The sequence below is a fragment of the Chrysochloris asiatica genome, unplaced genomic scaffold (genome assembly GCF_000296735.1).
Source record: "Chrysochloris asiatica unplaced genomic scaffold, ChrAsi1.0 scaffold00054, whole genome shotgun sequence".
Lineage (NCBI taxonomy): Eukaryota > Metazoa > Chordata > Mammalia > Afrosoricida > Chrysochloridae > Chrysochloris > Chrysochloris asiatica.
Window position 1 is genome coordinate 12,017,645 of NW_006408572.1, and position 14,147 is coordinate 12,031,791.

Here is a 14,147-nt window from a genome sequence, read left to right on the forward strand (position 1 = left end):
TCTCTCCAAAAACATGACCATATCACTATTAAGTGAGGAAACAGGCATATCTGGCCATCCAACTGATAAATGACCAGGTGCTTTATCTCCTAAATTGCAGTTCTCTGTTGGGCCAGGCTATTGATAGTAATAGCTCACTATCCACGAATTCTGGAGTCCTGGTGTGGCACTGAGGGTTAACATGCTGGACTACAAAGTCGGTTTGAACGGCAAGGTTGACAGTTCAAACTCACCAGCTGCTCTTTGAAAACCCTATACAGGGTCACTATGGGTCAACGGCACTTAACAACAACAACAATTTGTGAATTGAACACAACCCTAATTGTTGGGAACAGAGTGGAATGGAATACTTTCCTAAACTGTGCACTTACCTACAGAGAACCCCAGTTGTTCCTGGGGCGGAGCTCAAGGTCATTTTTCATGTTGCCATTAACCATCATGGGACTAGGAGGGGCTAGAGGAGATGGTGGTGCCCCCAAGTCTCATAGAGCATACACTGAGGGCGTCTGTGGGTTTACATAAAAGCAACAGCATTATTATAATAATGTACCATCTGTCACTTCCTGTTAGCCATTTAATCTGGTTGTTGTTATTGTCAGGTAAGCGCTGTGGAGTTGGTTCTGACTCACAATGATTGTGAATAAAGGTTTCCAAGGAAAGGTTGGTGAGTCTGAACTACCAACTTGGTAGGTAGCAGTCCAGTGCTTACCTTACAGTACTAAACTAAGACTGCCAAGTAGGCTCCTGAATCTAGGCAATCTCTTGCACAATGGAACAAAATGTTGCAGATTGAAACACTGTGATCTACAGGATTTTCATTGGCTGATTTTTAGAAGCAGACTGCCGGGCCTTTCTTCCTAGTCTTTCTCAGTCCGGACGCTCCACTGAAACCTGTTCAGCATCACAGCCACACACCAGCCTCTACTGACACGTGGCAGTGGTTGTAGACCAGGATTTGAATGTGGTTCTCCCACAAGGAAGGTAAGAATTCTCAACCACCAATGCCTGTCTCATTGTGTCTCAGTTGCTGTTATGTGGCGTGGAGTCGGTTCCGACCCATAGCGACCCTGTTACAGGGTTTCCAAGGCTGTAAATCTTTACGGGAGCAGAAAACCTCATCTTTCTCCCGTGGAACGGCTGGTAGTTTCGAACTGCTGACCTTGCGATTCACAGCCTGATACATAGCCACTACGCTACCAGAGCTTTCTAGTGTATCTCAGTACTATTTATTAAATAACCTATGCTTTCCCCAGTAGTCTAAAACCTCCCCCATGCCATAAACGTGCAGCCCTGGTGTGGCGCTGTGGGATAATGCACTGGACTGCAAGATCGGTTTGAGCTGCAAGGTTGGTGGTTCAAACTTACCAATCGCTCCTCGGAAACCTGATACAGGGTCACTATGTGTCGGAACCAACTCAACCAGTCTTAACAACCACCACCACCATAAATACAAGGAGCCCTGGTGGTACTGCAGAACCAGCACTGGATAGCACAGTGGGTTGGACTGGACTGCTAACCACAAGATCAGCAGTTCAAATCTACCAGCTGCTTCTTATGAGAAAGAGGTGACTTTCTGTTCTTGGAAACCCTAGGTAGGGTCGCTATGGGTCAGAATGGACTCGATGGTAGTAGGTTTGGTTCTAGGGGTTTTTCTAACCACAAGTTTGACTGTTCAAATCCAACAACTGCTCCATTTACACCTTGGAAACCCTACACAGGGTCTCATTGAGTTATGACTAATTCAATGACAGTAGGTAGGGGGTACCATAAACACGATCTATACTTCAGTCTGTCTCTGGTTTTCCCTTCTAGAAAATCTCTTCCCTGGTGTGGCACTGTGGTTAACGTGCTGGACTACAAAGTCGGTTTGAACAGCAAGGTCGAGAGTTCCTTGACATCCTCTTCTCATGCCTCCAACATTATCTCTAATGATTCCATCAACAACTCTCTTAGCCCTGCCTTCAACGTTGTTCTGCAGGGCTTGGTCCTGGAGTCTGGCCTGGGAGATGATGTGCATTCTCAGGACTTCATCTCTCTGCTGATGAAATACATACTCTGGGCTGCCTCATGTGGCTGTGTAGGTTCCCCATGTGCCACTGAGGAACAATGTTAGGCCAGGGGACGTGGGAGAGGTGTGTGTGTGTCTGTGGTGGGTGAAATCCATTCTGCTCCCTGCTTGCCAAACCATGCACTCACTCAGCTTCCCAATTTCTCACCTCTAGTCTCAATGTCCCATGAGCCACAGACCCAATCATCCAAATACCTGTTAGATCTCTCTCCCTAAAAGGCCCCCAAGGCACCCTACACTCAACAGGATCCACTTACTTCCTTCCAAACCTATTCTTCAATCTCAGATACCTTAGTCTCATTGCAAGACTCAGTCACCCAAGGCAGAAACGGGGAGAAACCCGAGAGCTCTTTCTGGACCTACCACATCCTGTTGGACAGATTCTGTTTCATTCCCAGCCATTGCTGTAGGCTTGGTGCTTGACCTCATTATCTCTCTTTCCATTTACTTACTGGACTTCATGCTCCTGTCTTCCAGTCTTTTACTCTGCTAGGCAAACTATCTTGTCACGATGTTCTCATCCTCTCTGGCCACCATTTAAAATCTTCCCATAGACTTCTCAGAGTGCTTCATAAGACTGCTGCTGTTTTGTGTGTTTTTTAATTAGACCTTTAATATTCTATCTCACCTGTTTGTTAATTACCAATGTCAAAGACATTAGCCTTCCTTTAGCTGTCTTGCCTTTACTCAGGTTGGAAGTTCTATTTGAGGATAACCGGTTAAAGCTGACTCTCCTTTCTTGAAAACCCAGGTTCTATACTGATATCTTTAATACTGAATGGTTGATCTGTTTCTCTGGCCTTGTTAGAACTTGAGTCTCTGGTGGTAGAGACCGTATCTTTTTTGATTTTGTAACCTCAGCAACAAGCACCATGAAAATCCCCATGCAGCAAATTCTAAATGGATTGAAAAATAAGCCGATTAGCTCCCACAAGGTAATACACAAATGTAAATCATGCTTTTAAGTAGTTTTATTTGTATGTGATCTAAAAACAGGAAAGAGCTCTTATAACACATTGGTTAAGAGATGGGCTGCTAACCAAAAGGTTAAAGGTTGAACCCCACCAGCTTCTCTGAGTAAGAACTCTGTGGCAATCTGCTTCCTTAACTATGGACAACCATAGAAACCCTATGGGGTACTTCTACTTTGTCCTAGGGTCACCGTGAGTGGGAATTTAAGTTCATGGCAATGGGTTTTGGAGATTTTATGAACACAAGGGCATATATTTTGCCTGTGAGCTCTCTGTGAAAAAAGAGGTTAGGGGTTATGGAAGACGAGATGTATTTAGAAGAAAGGTAGACAAAGAAAGAGAGGGCAGTGGCGGGCCAGGGCGTGCAGCGGCAGCTCCACTTCCTGGACCGTGGGTCTGCTGCCTGAGTGAATGACTGCCAAAGGAGGGATGACCTCATGGTTGTTGTTATGTGCCGTGGGGTCGGTTCCGACTCATAGCGATCCTGTACAGGGTCTCTGAGGCTATAAATTTTTTTTTTAATGTTTTATTGTGAATTATGTGATAGTTTACATGGGAGAACATTAGCTTTACATCCATCCTATTGTATATCGTTTCATTGCCATGATTACAATCCCCTCTATGTATCATCAGCCAACCAGACGGTACACCCTGCAAGCCTGCTCCCTGGTCGTCAGCACATAGCCCCTCTCCCTCTCTGGGTCTAAAGTTCCCAGCTGTTCCATCTCTCCACGTCATCATCTCTGTCTCCATCTCTGGCATCACTGCTTCTCTGGGTAGTGTCCCGCTCTCCACTCTTCTCCCTTGATGGTCTCAGGGACCTCTGGCTCCTAGACTGCAAAGTCAATCACTCCTCTACTTTTGCTACAAAGCGTCTACCTTTACATTTCCAATTCTCACAATCAGTCCTGATAACAATTATTTATACTATTGTATCACGAGAGTCCTATCCCCATCTCCTTTCATCAGCCCTGGCTAGACAGATTGGATACTACTCAGTGGAGATTCTACCTTCCTCTGCACCCTCTGGAACTAGGCTCCCTCTTGAAAGCTTGTAAGCCAGTCACTTCTTGCCTTTGTAGGCCCCCCTTACTCCATTTTGGGGAGGCTGTAAATCTTTACGGGAGCAGAAAGCCTTATCTTTCTCCTGTGAAACAGCTGGTAGTTTTGAACCTTGAGGTTAGCAGCCCGATTCGTAACCACTACGCTACCCGGAGCTCCTTGTTCCAATACTACGGGGGCACAAACTCGTATGCCTCCAGGAATAAGCCAGGAGGGCAAGAGAAAAGCAAGTTACCTTTCTAATGAGTAATTTTTTGCAGTAAGGGAATCCCATCCCCAGATTTTAAGAACACAGTTGCTGTTGTTGTTGTTAAATGCCATCAAATCACTTCCAACCCAGCAACCTCTAGGGTTCCCAAGGAGCAGTTGGTGAGCTTGAACTGCTGGCCTTGTGTCCATCACAATAAAGGAAGATGGCTGGGCTTCCCACTCTCTGTGGGCATTAATGTGGGATTCCAGGAGCCCAAGCGGTACAGTGGGCTAAGCACTTGGCTGCTAACTGAAAGGCAGGTGGTTCGAAACCACCAGCCTCTCCATGGAAGAAAGAGGAGGCAGTCTGCTTCCATGAAGACTTACAGCCTTAGAAAACCTATGGAGCAGTTTCATGCATCCTTTTTAATAACTGCTTGGAATCCTGGTGCAGTGCTATAGGAAAAGCACTGGCGTGTTCATCTCAAGGTCGGTGATTCAAACCCACCAGCTGCTCCTTGGAAAGCCTCTACAGGGTTGCTATAAGGTGGAACTGACTCGATGGCACCTAGCAACAACAACAACAACAACACAGGGTTGCTATGAGATTGAATCAACTCACTGGTCGAGGAAACATGGTCTTCAAAACAGCCTGCCACTGTTCTCAAGTTTCTGTCCCCCAGAACTCCCAAAGCACCAGCTAATCTGGGTCTCCCCTCCCTTCACCAAACATGACAAACTCTGCCTTCAGGAAGGTAACTTCTCAATCCCATTTCTTCCCTGATCTTTCCAATACCTCTTCCTAAAGAGGCTAAATGTTCATCAACAGATAAATGAATAAACAAGATATAGCGCATACATACAAAGGAATATTAATCATAAGGATAAATGAAGTCTTGATGCATGCTGAAAGATAGGTGAATCCTGGAAACATCTTGCTGCATGAAACGAGTCAGTCACTAAAGGGCAAATACTGTATGCTCCCACTTAGAAGAAATATCTAGAATAGGCAAGAGCATAAAGAATAAAGTCTATTCATGGTAATCAAGAGTGGGCAACAGGAAGGGAAAAGGAGGACTCAGTACTCAAGAGACAGTGAGCTTCTGGTAATGAAGAGATCTGGGGATGGAAGAGTAACAACATGGTGAACACAACTAATGCCAATGAACTGTACAAATGGGGAGTGTTGAAAGGATGTGTTGTGACATATATACATATGTAGGTCAAGATTTCAGGCAAGATGGCGGACCAGGAAGATGCACAGACCCTCTACAAGGATAAAAGAGACCAAATGAAATAGACACCGATGAAAATTCTGGAATCTTGAACGTCAGAAGAAGGTGGGTGGATGTTTGATGGGAGGAGTGGCAGGGGAGGGATGGTGAGAGTGGGAGAATGATGGGTGAAAGCTGGTCAGAGTCTGCTTGGCCATCTTGTGAGCAGCTTTGGCTACGGAGGGAGGCCTGGCAGAGCAGATTCACGAAGGCAACAGAAAAGGTATGATTACTTCTTTTTAACCACACTCCCCTGGTGACCAAAGGTATGGCCAGCTCCCACCCTTACCCACCCACACTGCAGACCCTGCTCTTTGGGAGTTCAGAGTTGTGTAGCTGGGAGTCATGCCACTGAGATGGGGGCCAGCTACACTGCTTTGGTGTGCTACTTTGGTGCCTGGATTCAGGTGGGCCCAGCTCCAAACCTACAAAACCCACAGAGCCACCAGACTAGCATTTAACCCCAGCTTCTCTGTGGTCCTAACAGACACTTAACCCATCTTCCTTAAGCAATCCCCACACCCTCAATTACTTCCAGATTGAGTGCTCTGAACACAGACAACACTGAGGCCAACAGGAACTCCATCTAGGGCCAGAAACTCTGCTGTCACATCCCTTCCACACCATCTCATGAGCACCTTGAATTGTAGCAGGGCTCCAGAGATTTCTCTCCTCTGGGTCCAACAACTGCACTGTTTGTTATAACAAACACAACAACCTCACAATGCCGTGGACACAATAGACAATTTTAGCTAACACAAATAAGAGAGAATGGCTCAAACAAATGACTCAAGATGCAGAGTCAGAAAATGTTTCTGAAAAAGAAAAGGTAATAGAACTAACTGAAAAATAATTCAAAACAATGATAACTGGATACCTTCAAAGAATTGATAGATCAAGGAAAGCAAGGAGAATACAATAAAAATGTTACAAGAATTCAGACAAACACTACAAGAACAAATAGGCAAAATAAATGCAAATTTTGAAACAATTCAAAACCTGCAATTAGAAATCCAGAGATCCGTATTAAGATCTCAGAAATGAACAATATATTGAAAGGGCAAAGGAGTAGATATGAAGCAATAGAAGCTCAAATTAGAGAACTTGAAGATTAATCTCTCAATATTAGTATGCTAGAAGAACAATCCAAAAAAAAACCCCCAAAGGAAGTCTTAAGAGTTATGTGGGACATCATGAAGTTACAACTTACAGGTGATTGGAATTCTTAAATAGCAAAAGACAAGCACAGTGAAAATTGTTGAAGAGTTGTTGGAAGAAAACTTGCCTAACATCATGAAAGATGAGAAGATAAGCATGCCAGAAACTGAACAGACCCCAAACAGGATAGACCCCAAAAGAAAATCACTAAGACATATCATAATCAAACTTTCAAAATCAAAGACAAGGTTAAGAATACTGAGACCAGCTTGGGAAAAACAAAAAGTTATCTACAAAGGCGAAACAATCAGCTTTGATTTTTCAACAGAAAATATGCAGGCAAGAAGGCAATGGAACGACATATACAAAACTCTGAAAGAAACAAAAGATGCCAAACAAGAACCATACATCCAGCAAAACTGTCCCTCAAATATAATAGTGAAATTAGGGCATTTCCTGATAAACAGATATGAAAGGAATTTATAATGACCAGACAATTTTACAAAAAATGTTAAATGGTGTTCTTTGGATTGAAAAACAACAATAGCAGACAACCAACTTGAGATCACCATACATGACAACAACAACCCAGAACTCAACCCAGATACAGAAGCATTTAAAGTAAATAAATCTACAAGACCAAAACTAGGGAACCAGAGAGATGAGTGTAAAATGAAGTCAATTACACAGCAAAAAGAGGGGGAAATGTAGATACAGAACTGCCAAGTGGCAAGGAAGTCAAATAGGTTTCAAGCTAAAACAGACTATTTTAAGCAGGGGGAAAAAAATTACAGGGTAACCACAAAGAAAAATAATACAGCTGCACACCAAATTTTTTAAAAAAGAGCAAAATTAGAAGGATTTAGGAAATGTTAACACTGCAGAAATGAAAATGAAAAGAAAACCCAGAAACAAAATGAACTCGGTATAGAAAATTATGTGGAACAAATAATCTAGCAGCCCCACAGGAAAAAAAACACACACAGAAAAATGACAACAATTAATTCATACCTATTGATAATTACACACTGAATGTAAATGGATTAGACATACCAGTCAAGAGACATAAAGAGCAGAATGGATAAGAAAACAGAATCCTTTAATATGCTGTTTACAAGGGACATCAAAAAGATGGAGACAGCCTAAATGCCCATCAACAGAAGACCAGTGAAACAAGTCTTGGTACATACATACCGTGGAATACTACACACTGTTGAAAAAGAATAAATCTGTGAAACACCTCACAGCATGGTTAAATCTGGAGGACATTTTGCTGAGTGAACTTAGTCAATCACAAAAGGGCAAACATTGTATGAGAACAGTGTTATAACAATAAAAAAAGTTTTCTTGGTAAAAGAAAATCTATGATGGGTATGAGGGGGTGAAGTGGTGAGTAGGGAAAATTATTCATGGGCTGTCTTCATCTTTTTGATGTCTCTTGTAGACAGCACATTGAAAGAGCCTATATTCTTATCCATTCTGCTCTTTATGTTTCTTGAGAGGTACATTTACATTCCGTTTGGCTAGGGAACCTTTTTTCTGCCAACATTTGTAACATCATTCGTGGGCCATACAAACTTATCAACTTAAAAATGAGCAGTCTGGGTGTGGCACTGTGGGTAAATGAGCGGGGCTGCAGTCAGTTTGAACTGCAAGATCGGTGGTTCACATTCACCAGCTGCTCCTTGGAAACCCTCTACAGGGTCCCTATGAATCGGAACAGACTCAATGGCACTTTCGAACAACAACGTGATGGCTGGAGCTGCGGTTGCCTTGGCAGGGCTAGAACACATGATTTCACAGGCCTTTGGCTCATGGGCCAGATGTTCTCCATCCGTGGGCTACATGGTAGACACATGTTAGCATACATGACAGGGTAGGCAATAGATAAGAGGGAGGTTAGCAGAGGAAAAGATGAAAGTAGCAGGAGACACAGGGAGAAATGCAATAGTTAAAGTGAGTAGAGGTAAATCCTGTTAACTGTTGGTTCCTGGAGGGGATGGCAACCATGTAATGAAGTATATCATTTGTTGGATATAAAACAGATGATCTGCTCTGTAAAGTGTCACTCAATTCACAATAAAAAATAAAATAAAGTGTTAAAGAGCAAAGACTCTTTAACTTTGAGGACTACGGTGGGCCTGACCCCAACCCATGGTATTTCTAACTGCCTCATACGTATGTGAAAGTTGAATACGGAAAACCATAGAAAAATCAATGATTATGAATTATGGTACTGGAGAACAATATTGAAAATACCATAGACTGCCAGAATAACAAATTAATCTGCCTTGGAAGAAGTATAGCCAAGAATGCTCCTTAGAAGTCAGGATGGCTACACTTTGTCTTTCGTGCTTTGGACATGTGGACAGGCGGAACCAGTCCCTGGAGAAGAACATCATGTTTGGTAAAGTGGATGGTCAGTGAAAAAGAAGAAGACCCCCCAACAAAATGGACTGACACAGTGGCATCAACAATGCACTCAAACATAACAACAATTGTGAGGATTGTGTAGAACCTGGTAGTATTTTGTTATTTTGTTGTGTTGAAGGTCCATAAGGTTGTTACAAGTCAGAACCAAGTTAATGGGACTAACAATATACAGAGCATTATGCCGTCTGAAAATAATAAAAGATTCTTTCTTCCTCACAATTTAAAAAAAAAAAAAAAAAAGGGTCAGTCAAAAAGTATTGCTATAAAATCATAGCAGTCTTTATTAAACAAAATATCAAAATGTGAAGCTATTGCTTCTTGACATCTCCTCCTATACACTGAAGACTGATGTTCACACGATCCGTCTGTCCACTGCACTAACTGGTTGCTCATAAGCTTTTAAGATGTCAGTTTCTACTCATCAAAGTAGGATATAGCACACTGTCATTGTGGACTATGTTCTGCCAATTGACCACGGTGTCCTCTGAGCCTCTGAGATTATTAGACCTTTTTATTTTTTGAAGGCACCCCTTAACAACTAAGACCAGTGCATTACTGAGAGAACCTGTCTGCAGCCATCTACCGATCACAGGGACCTGTTGGAATACATCTAGTTTGAAATAAATAGCCAGAATGCTTCTTGGAAGCCAGGATGGCCAGATTTCTTATCTCAGACTTCAGACATGTTACCAGGAGGGACAGTCCCTGTAGAAGGATATCATGTTTGCTAAAGTGGAGGGTCCGAGATAAAGAGGAAGACCCCCAATGAGATGCATTAGCACAGTGGTGGCACCAATGGACTCAGGATTAACAACAATTGTGAGGTTAGAATGGGACTGGCAGTGTTTCATTCTGTTGTGCATAGGGTCACTATCAGTCAGTGCCAACTCGATGGCACCCACCTAACAACAACAGTAACATTGCTCGTGAAAAAGATAAACTGCCAGTAATAACTGCCATTGAGTTTATCTTGATTCCTGGCCACTCCATGTGCGTCAGAGTAGAACAGTGCTCCATGGGGTTTCCAATGACAGTGGCACTGAAGTAGATTGCCAACCCTTTTTCCTAGGTGTCTCTGGGTGGGTTTGAACCACCAACCAAACACTTAACCATTTGTACCACCCAGGGATTGCTATTGATAAAAAGACATCTAGTTAATTAATGATAACACACTCATGCAATGGGCTACTGTTGTTGTGAAGTGTTGTCTCTCACAGACCCTGTATAGGGTTTCCAAGGAGTAGCTGGTGGATTTGAACTGCTGACCTTGAGGTTATCAGTCCAGTGCTTATCCTACAGCACCACACCAGGACTCCATGCAGCTATTAAAAAGAATGAAGTGTTCAAGTATGGAATGCCTGCAATCTATCTGTCAAAGTAATTTATAGAACATGGATAACACTTACCAATTTCCCTTCTAAAAAGATTAAGCACACATTAAGCTCAGGGAGAGAGAAAATAGGAGTATCTGCAAGGATACACCCGATAATTACCCTAGGTTGGAGATTTCTAGTTTTTATTTCAAATCCTTTTGTGCTCTTTAAATTTCTACCCTAAGAATATATTATGCTCTTAATTTAAAAAAAACAAAAAAAACAAAAAGATAAACATGTTAATATTAGAAACTCACCCTCCCCCACCAGGTCCTTTGCAGTAGGGTGACTAATTTGGAACTACTGTCAACTTGCTCAGGGACCATCTGGTACGAAGTATGCAAGTCCAGGTGGGAGTTGCACATCAACACACTATCCCTCACAACCTCGGGTCTCTAATAACAGTGCCATACATCATGGGCTTGCTTGGAGGACATTTAAGATTAGAATGGTCATAAATAGTCTTACTTCCCTTTTCCTAGAAACCCTGGTTACTTCTTCAACTACACACCCGCCTCTCGAGCCCGGAAGACTGGTTGCCAAGGGATATGAACAAACAAGCCGTTGAGAGTGGCAGCTGTCAGCTGCTTTCTTTGTGTAGCCCTCTGAACAGCAGTGATATATACTCCTGTTTAGTAGGCTCATGCTCCTACGCCGTATTAATGGTCACTCTGGTGTGAAGAAACGGCGTCAAGTCAGGTGGACACAGATGATGGGAGTGAGAAGCCAAGACTGAACCAACTGGTGGATTTGGGTGGATGTCATGTGCTGCGTTGGCAAGCACATCTCAAATTCTGCCCAGATCTAATTTTCCAGGCTTTCTTCCTCTCTGTCCTGTCATGGCAATTTCCTTGGGGAGTCTTGGTACTCAGGAGAGAGCTGGGAGCTGATTTGGTCTGCTTTGATTACAGCCAGAGACCACAGCCTGCAACAATGCTTTGCTCTCCTTGGTGTAGAATCTGCCACACTGCACATCCTCCTTTTATAAACCTACTTCCAGGTCAGTACGAAGTCCCTAGGTGGTGCAAACAGTTAAATGCTTAGCTGCTAATCAAAAGGTTAGCAGTTCGAGTGCACACAGAGATACCTTGGAAGAAAGGCCTGGAAACTCTGCAGAGCACAGTTCTACTGTGACACACATGGGGACAGTCATGAATTGGAATTGCCTTGATGGCACAGGTTTATTTTTTTGGTGCAGGTCACTAGAGAACCCACATATCCGGGAAGCGCTATACAGTGCCCAGGGAAGTCACCATCATGGCAAGCATGAAGAGCCCCTCTTGGTGACCAACAGGCTGCTAAGAACAAGAAGAGAGGTTCCTACAGACAAGGTGAGGAATAACTCTGAAATGCACATGGAGACTGTGTTACTGATTAGAATGAATGACCCAAAGTAGATCAAGCATTTCCAAAGAACATTCAGAGAAATACCAGCCCAATGAGATGCTTGCTTCAGGAAACAGAAAACAATCTTTGTAGTGAAATTAACTGCAGAAACCATACATGGGGGTCTTCATCTGTCTAGTGCTGCTTTAACAGAAATATCACATATAGGTGGCTTTAATTTTGTTCTCAGAGTTTAGGAGACTAGCTGTCTAGATTCGGGGTGTCAGCTCTAGGGGAAGGGTTTCGCTCTGTCAGAAAGTCCTTGTTTCTTTTGAACTTCTGTTTCTGGGACATCTTGATGTGATGTGGCTGCTCTTTCCCCATGTCTGCTTCTGGAATGCTAGCTCAATCTCTTTTATATCTCAAAAGAGATGGGACTCAAGACACAATGGACATTAACCCCGATTCATTAACACAACCAACATAGCCCCTTCCTATAGGGCACTAGAGCCACAGGTAGAGGGGTTAGGATTTACAACACATATTGTGGGGAACACAATTCAATCCACTGCATTTGGCAGTTGCTGTTTTGGAACCCTGGTGCACGTTATATAGCACATTCAAAGTTCTGAGAAGTCATATAGTAACATAACCCGTTGGACTTGGTTTAAACCTATATTGAACTACAGAATCTTTCCACGGCAATGACCCCGTACTGTGAAGCTGACACCAACCTTAAAGGGTTGCAGGTTTCCTTCTGGAATATGCTCCCAGAGCACAGACCCACCCGACCACCCAGCACTGTGGGGAGTGCAAGACTCCACTGCAGCATTTCCAGGCAGATCTCCGAAGAAACACTGAAGATGAAGGTAGCGGGTGAAGGAAGGAGGGGAGACAGAAGTCCAAGGCAACAGGTGCCTGGAGCCCCTTAGAGTAGGACTCACCATTGGTTGTGGTGTTGACATAGTAACGCCGGCCCTGCGGAGACAAGTAGCTTTGCCAGCCAGGTGGGAGCAACACCGTCTGGCTTTCTTCTCCTGGTGGAGGGGGGACCATTCCAGGTTTCTGCTGGAAAGGAGAGAGAAGGTCACATGCGTCTGACATTTTTGCAACTGTCTAGAAACCAGGAAGTTCGTGGCAGATGAAACCACCACGGCAGCTCCTACGTTGGGGAGTGTGTGGCCCCCAGGCCTCCCTGGGGGGAGATCACAATCAGCACAAGTGTGATTTTGAGGTTGCATGAGCTTGGGGTGTTCTCTCAGCACCACTGCTTAAGGAGTGGCAAAGGAAAGTAGCAGGCAGCTAACGGAAATCCTTTTCTCCTCATTGTTATGACTAGCTGCTGTCTAGTTAAGGAGCAGTGGTAGTGCAGAGGGTGAAGCACTGGACTGCTAACCACAAGATTGGCAGTTCAAACCCACCAGTTACTCTGTGGGAGAAAGAGAAGGCAGTCTGCTCCTATAATGATTTACAGCCTCAGAAATCCTACAGGGATTTCTACTCTGCCCTATAGGTCTCACTGTGAGTCAGAATTGACTTGCTGGTAGTCGGTGGGTTGGGCAGTCTAGTTGGTGCAGGTTGAAGGAAACACTGTCCTGTTCTATACCACCCCCACCATCGGCTGTGCATCAGATCATTGTTGTGATTCAGTGTCTTCATGGGTAGATTTTGGAAACAGATCACCAGGCCTTTCTTCCTAGTGTTGTCTTAGTTTAGAATCTCCGCTGAAACTTGGTCAGCATCACAGCAACACACAAGCCTCCATGGGCAGACACCTGGCAGCTGTGCCTGACTTAACACTGGCTGCAAATCAAATCCAGGTCCCCTGCACAAGAGGCGAACATGCAACCATGCAACCACCAATTCTGGTCTCCCCAGGGGCCCAGTCACTCCATGCATCCCCCCCGCTGTGGAAGCTGAATCCTGAAATCTTAGGGCGGACCCCTAAGACAGCAACAGCCAAGGTTCAGAACCTGCTGTGCGAACCTGACAAGTCACAGCAGAGCGAGATGCAAAACATTTAGCAATAATGCTGAGAGTCATTGGAGAGAGAGCTAGATGGGGTTTCATCACGGGTCCAACTCAGTCTGGCAAACAGGACTGGAAATCGGAGATGAAGTAAAACCTTAAATTTCATTGTCTACACTTGTTTGTGTACTATTTAATTTCTTCTAACCCTGCTTATGAAGGAGCTCTGGTAGCGTAGTGGTTACGAATCGGGCTGCAAACCTTAAGGTCAGCAGTTTGAAACTACCAGCTGTTCCGCAGGAGAAAGATGAAGCTTTCTGCTCCT

General features: G+C 43.9%; 1 protein-coding gene across 1 annotated transcript in view; it reads right to left on the reverse strand.

The window, feature by feature from the left end:
- GAS7 (growth arrest-specific 7) overlaps window positions 1-14,147 on the reverse strand; it is a 322,750-nt gene that overhangs the window by 90,433 nt on the left and 218,170 nt on the right. Inside the window, exon 2 of the mRNA XM_006863425.1 lies at window positions 12,799-12,919. Within this exon, the coding sequence (XP_006863487.1) occupies window positions 12,799-12,919 (121 nt within the window). The remainder of the gene's footprint in view (window positions 1-12,798; window positions 12,920-14,147) is intronic.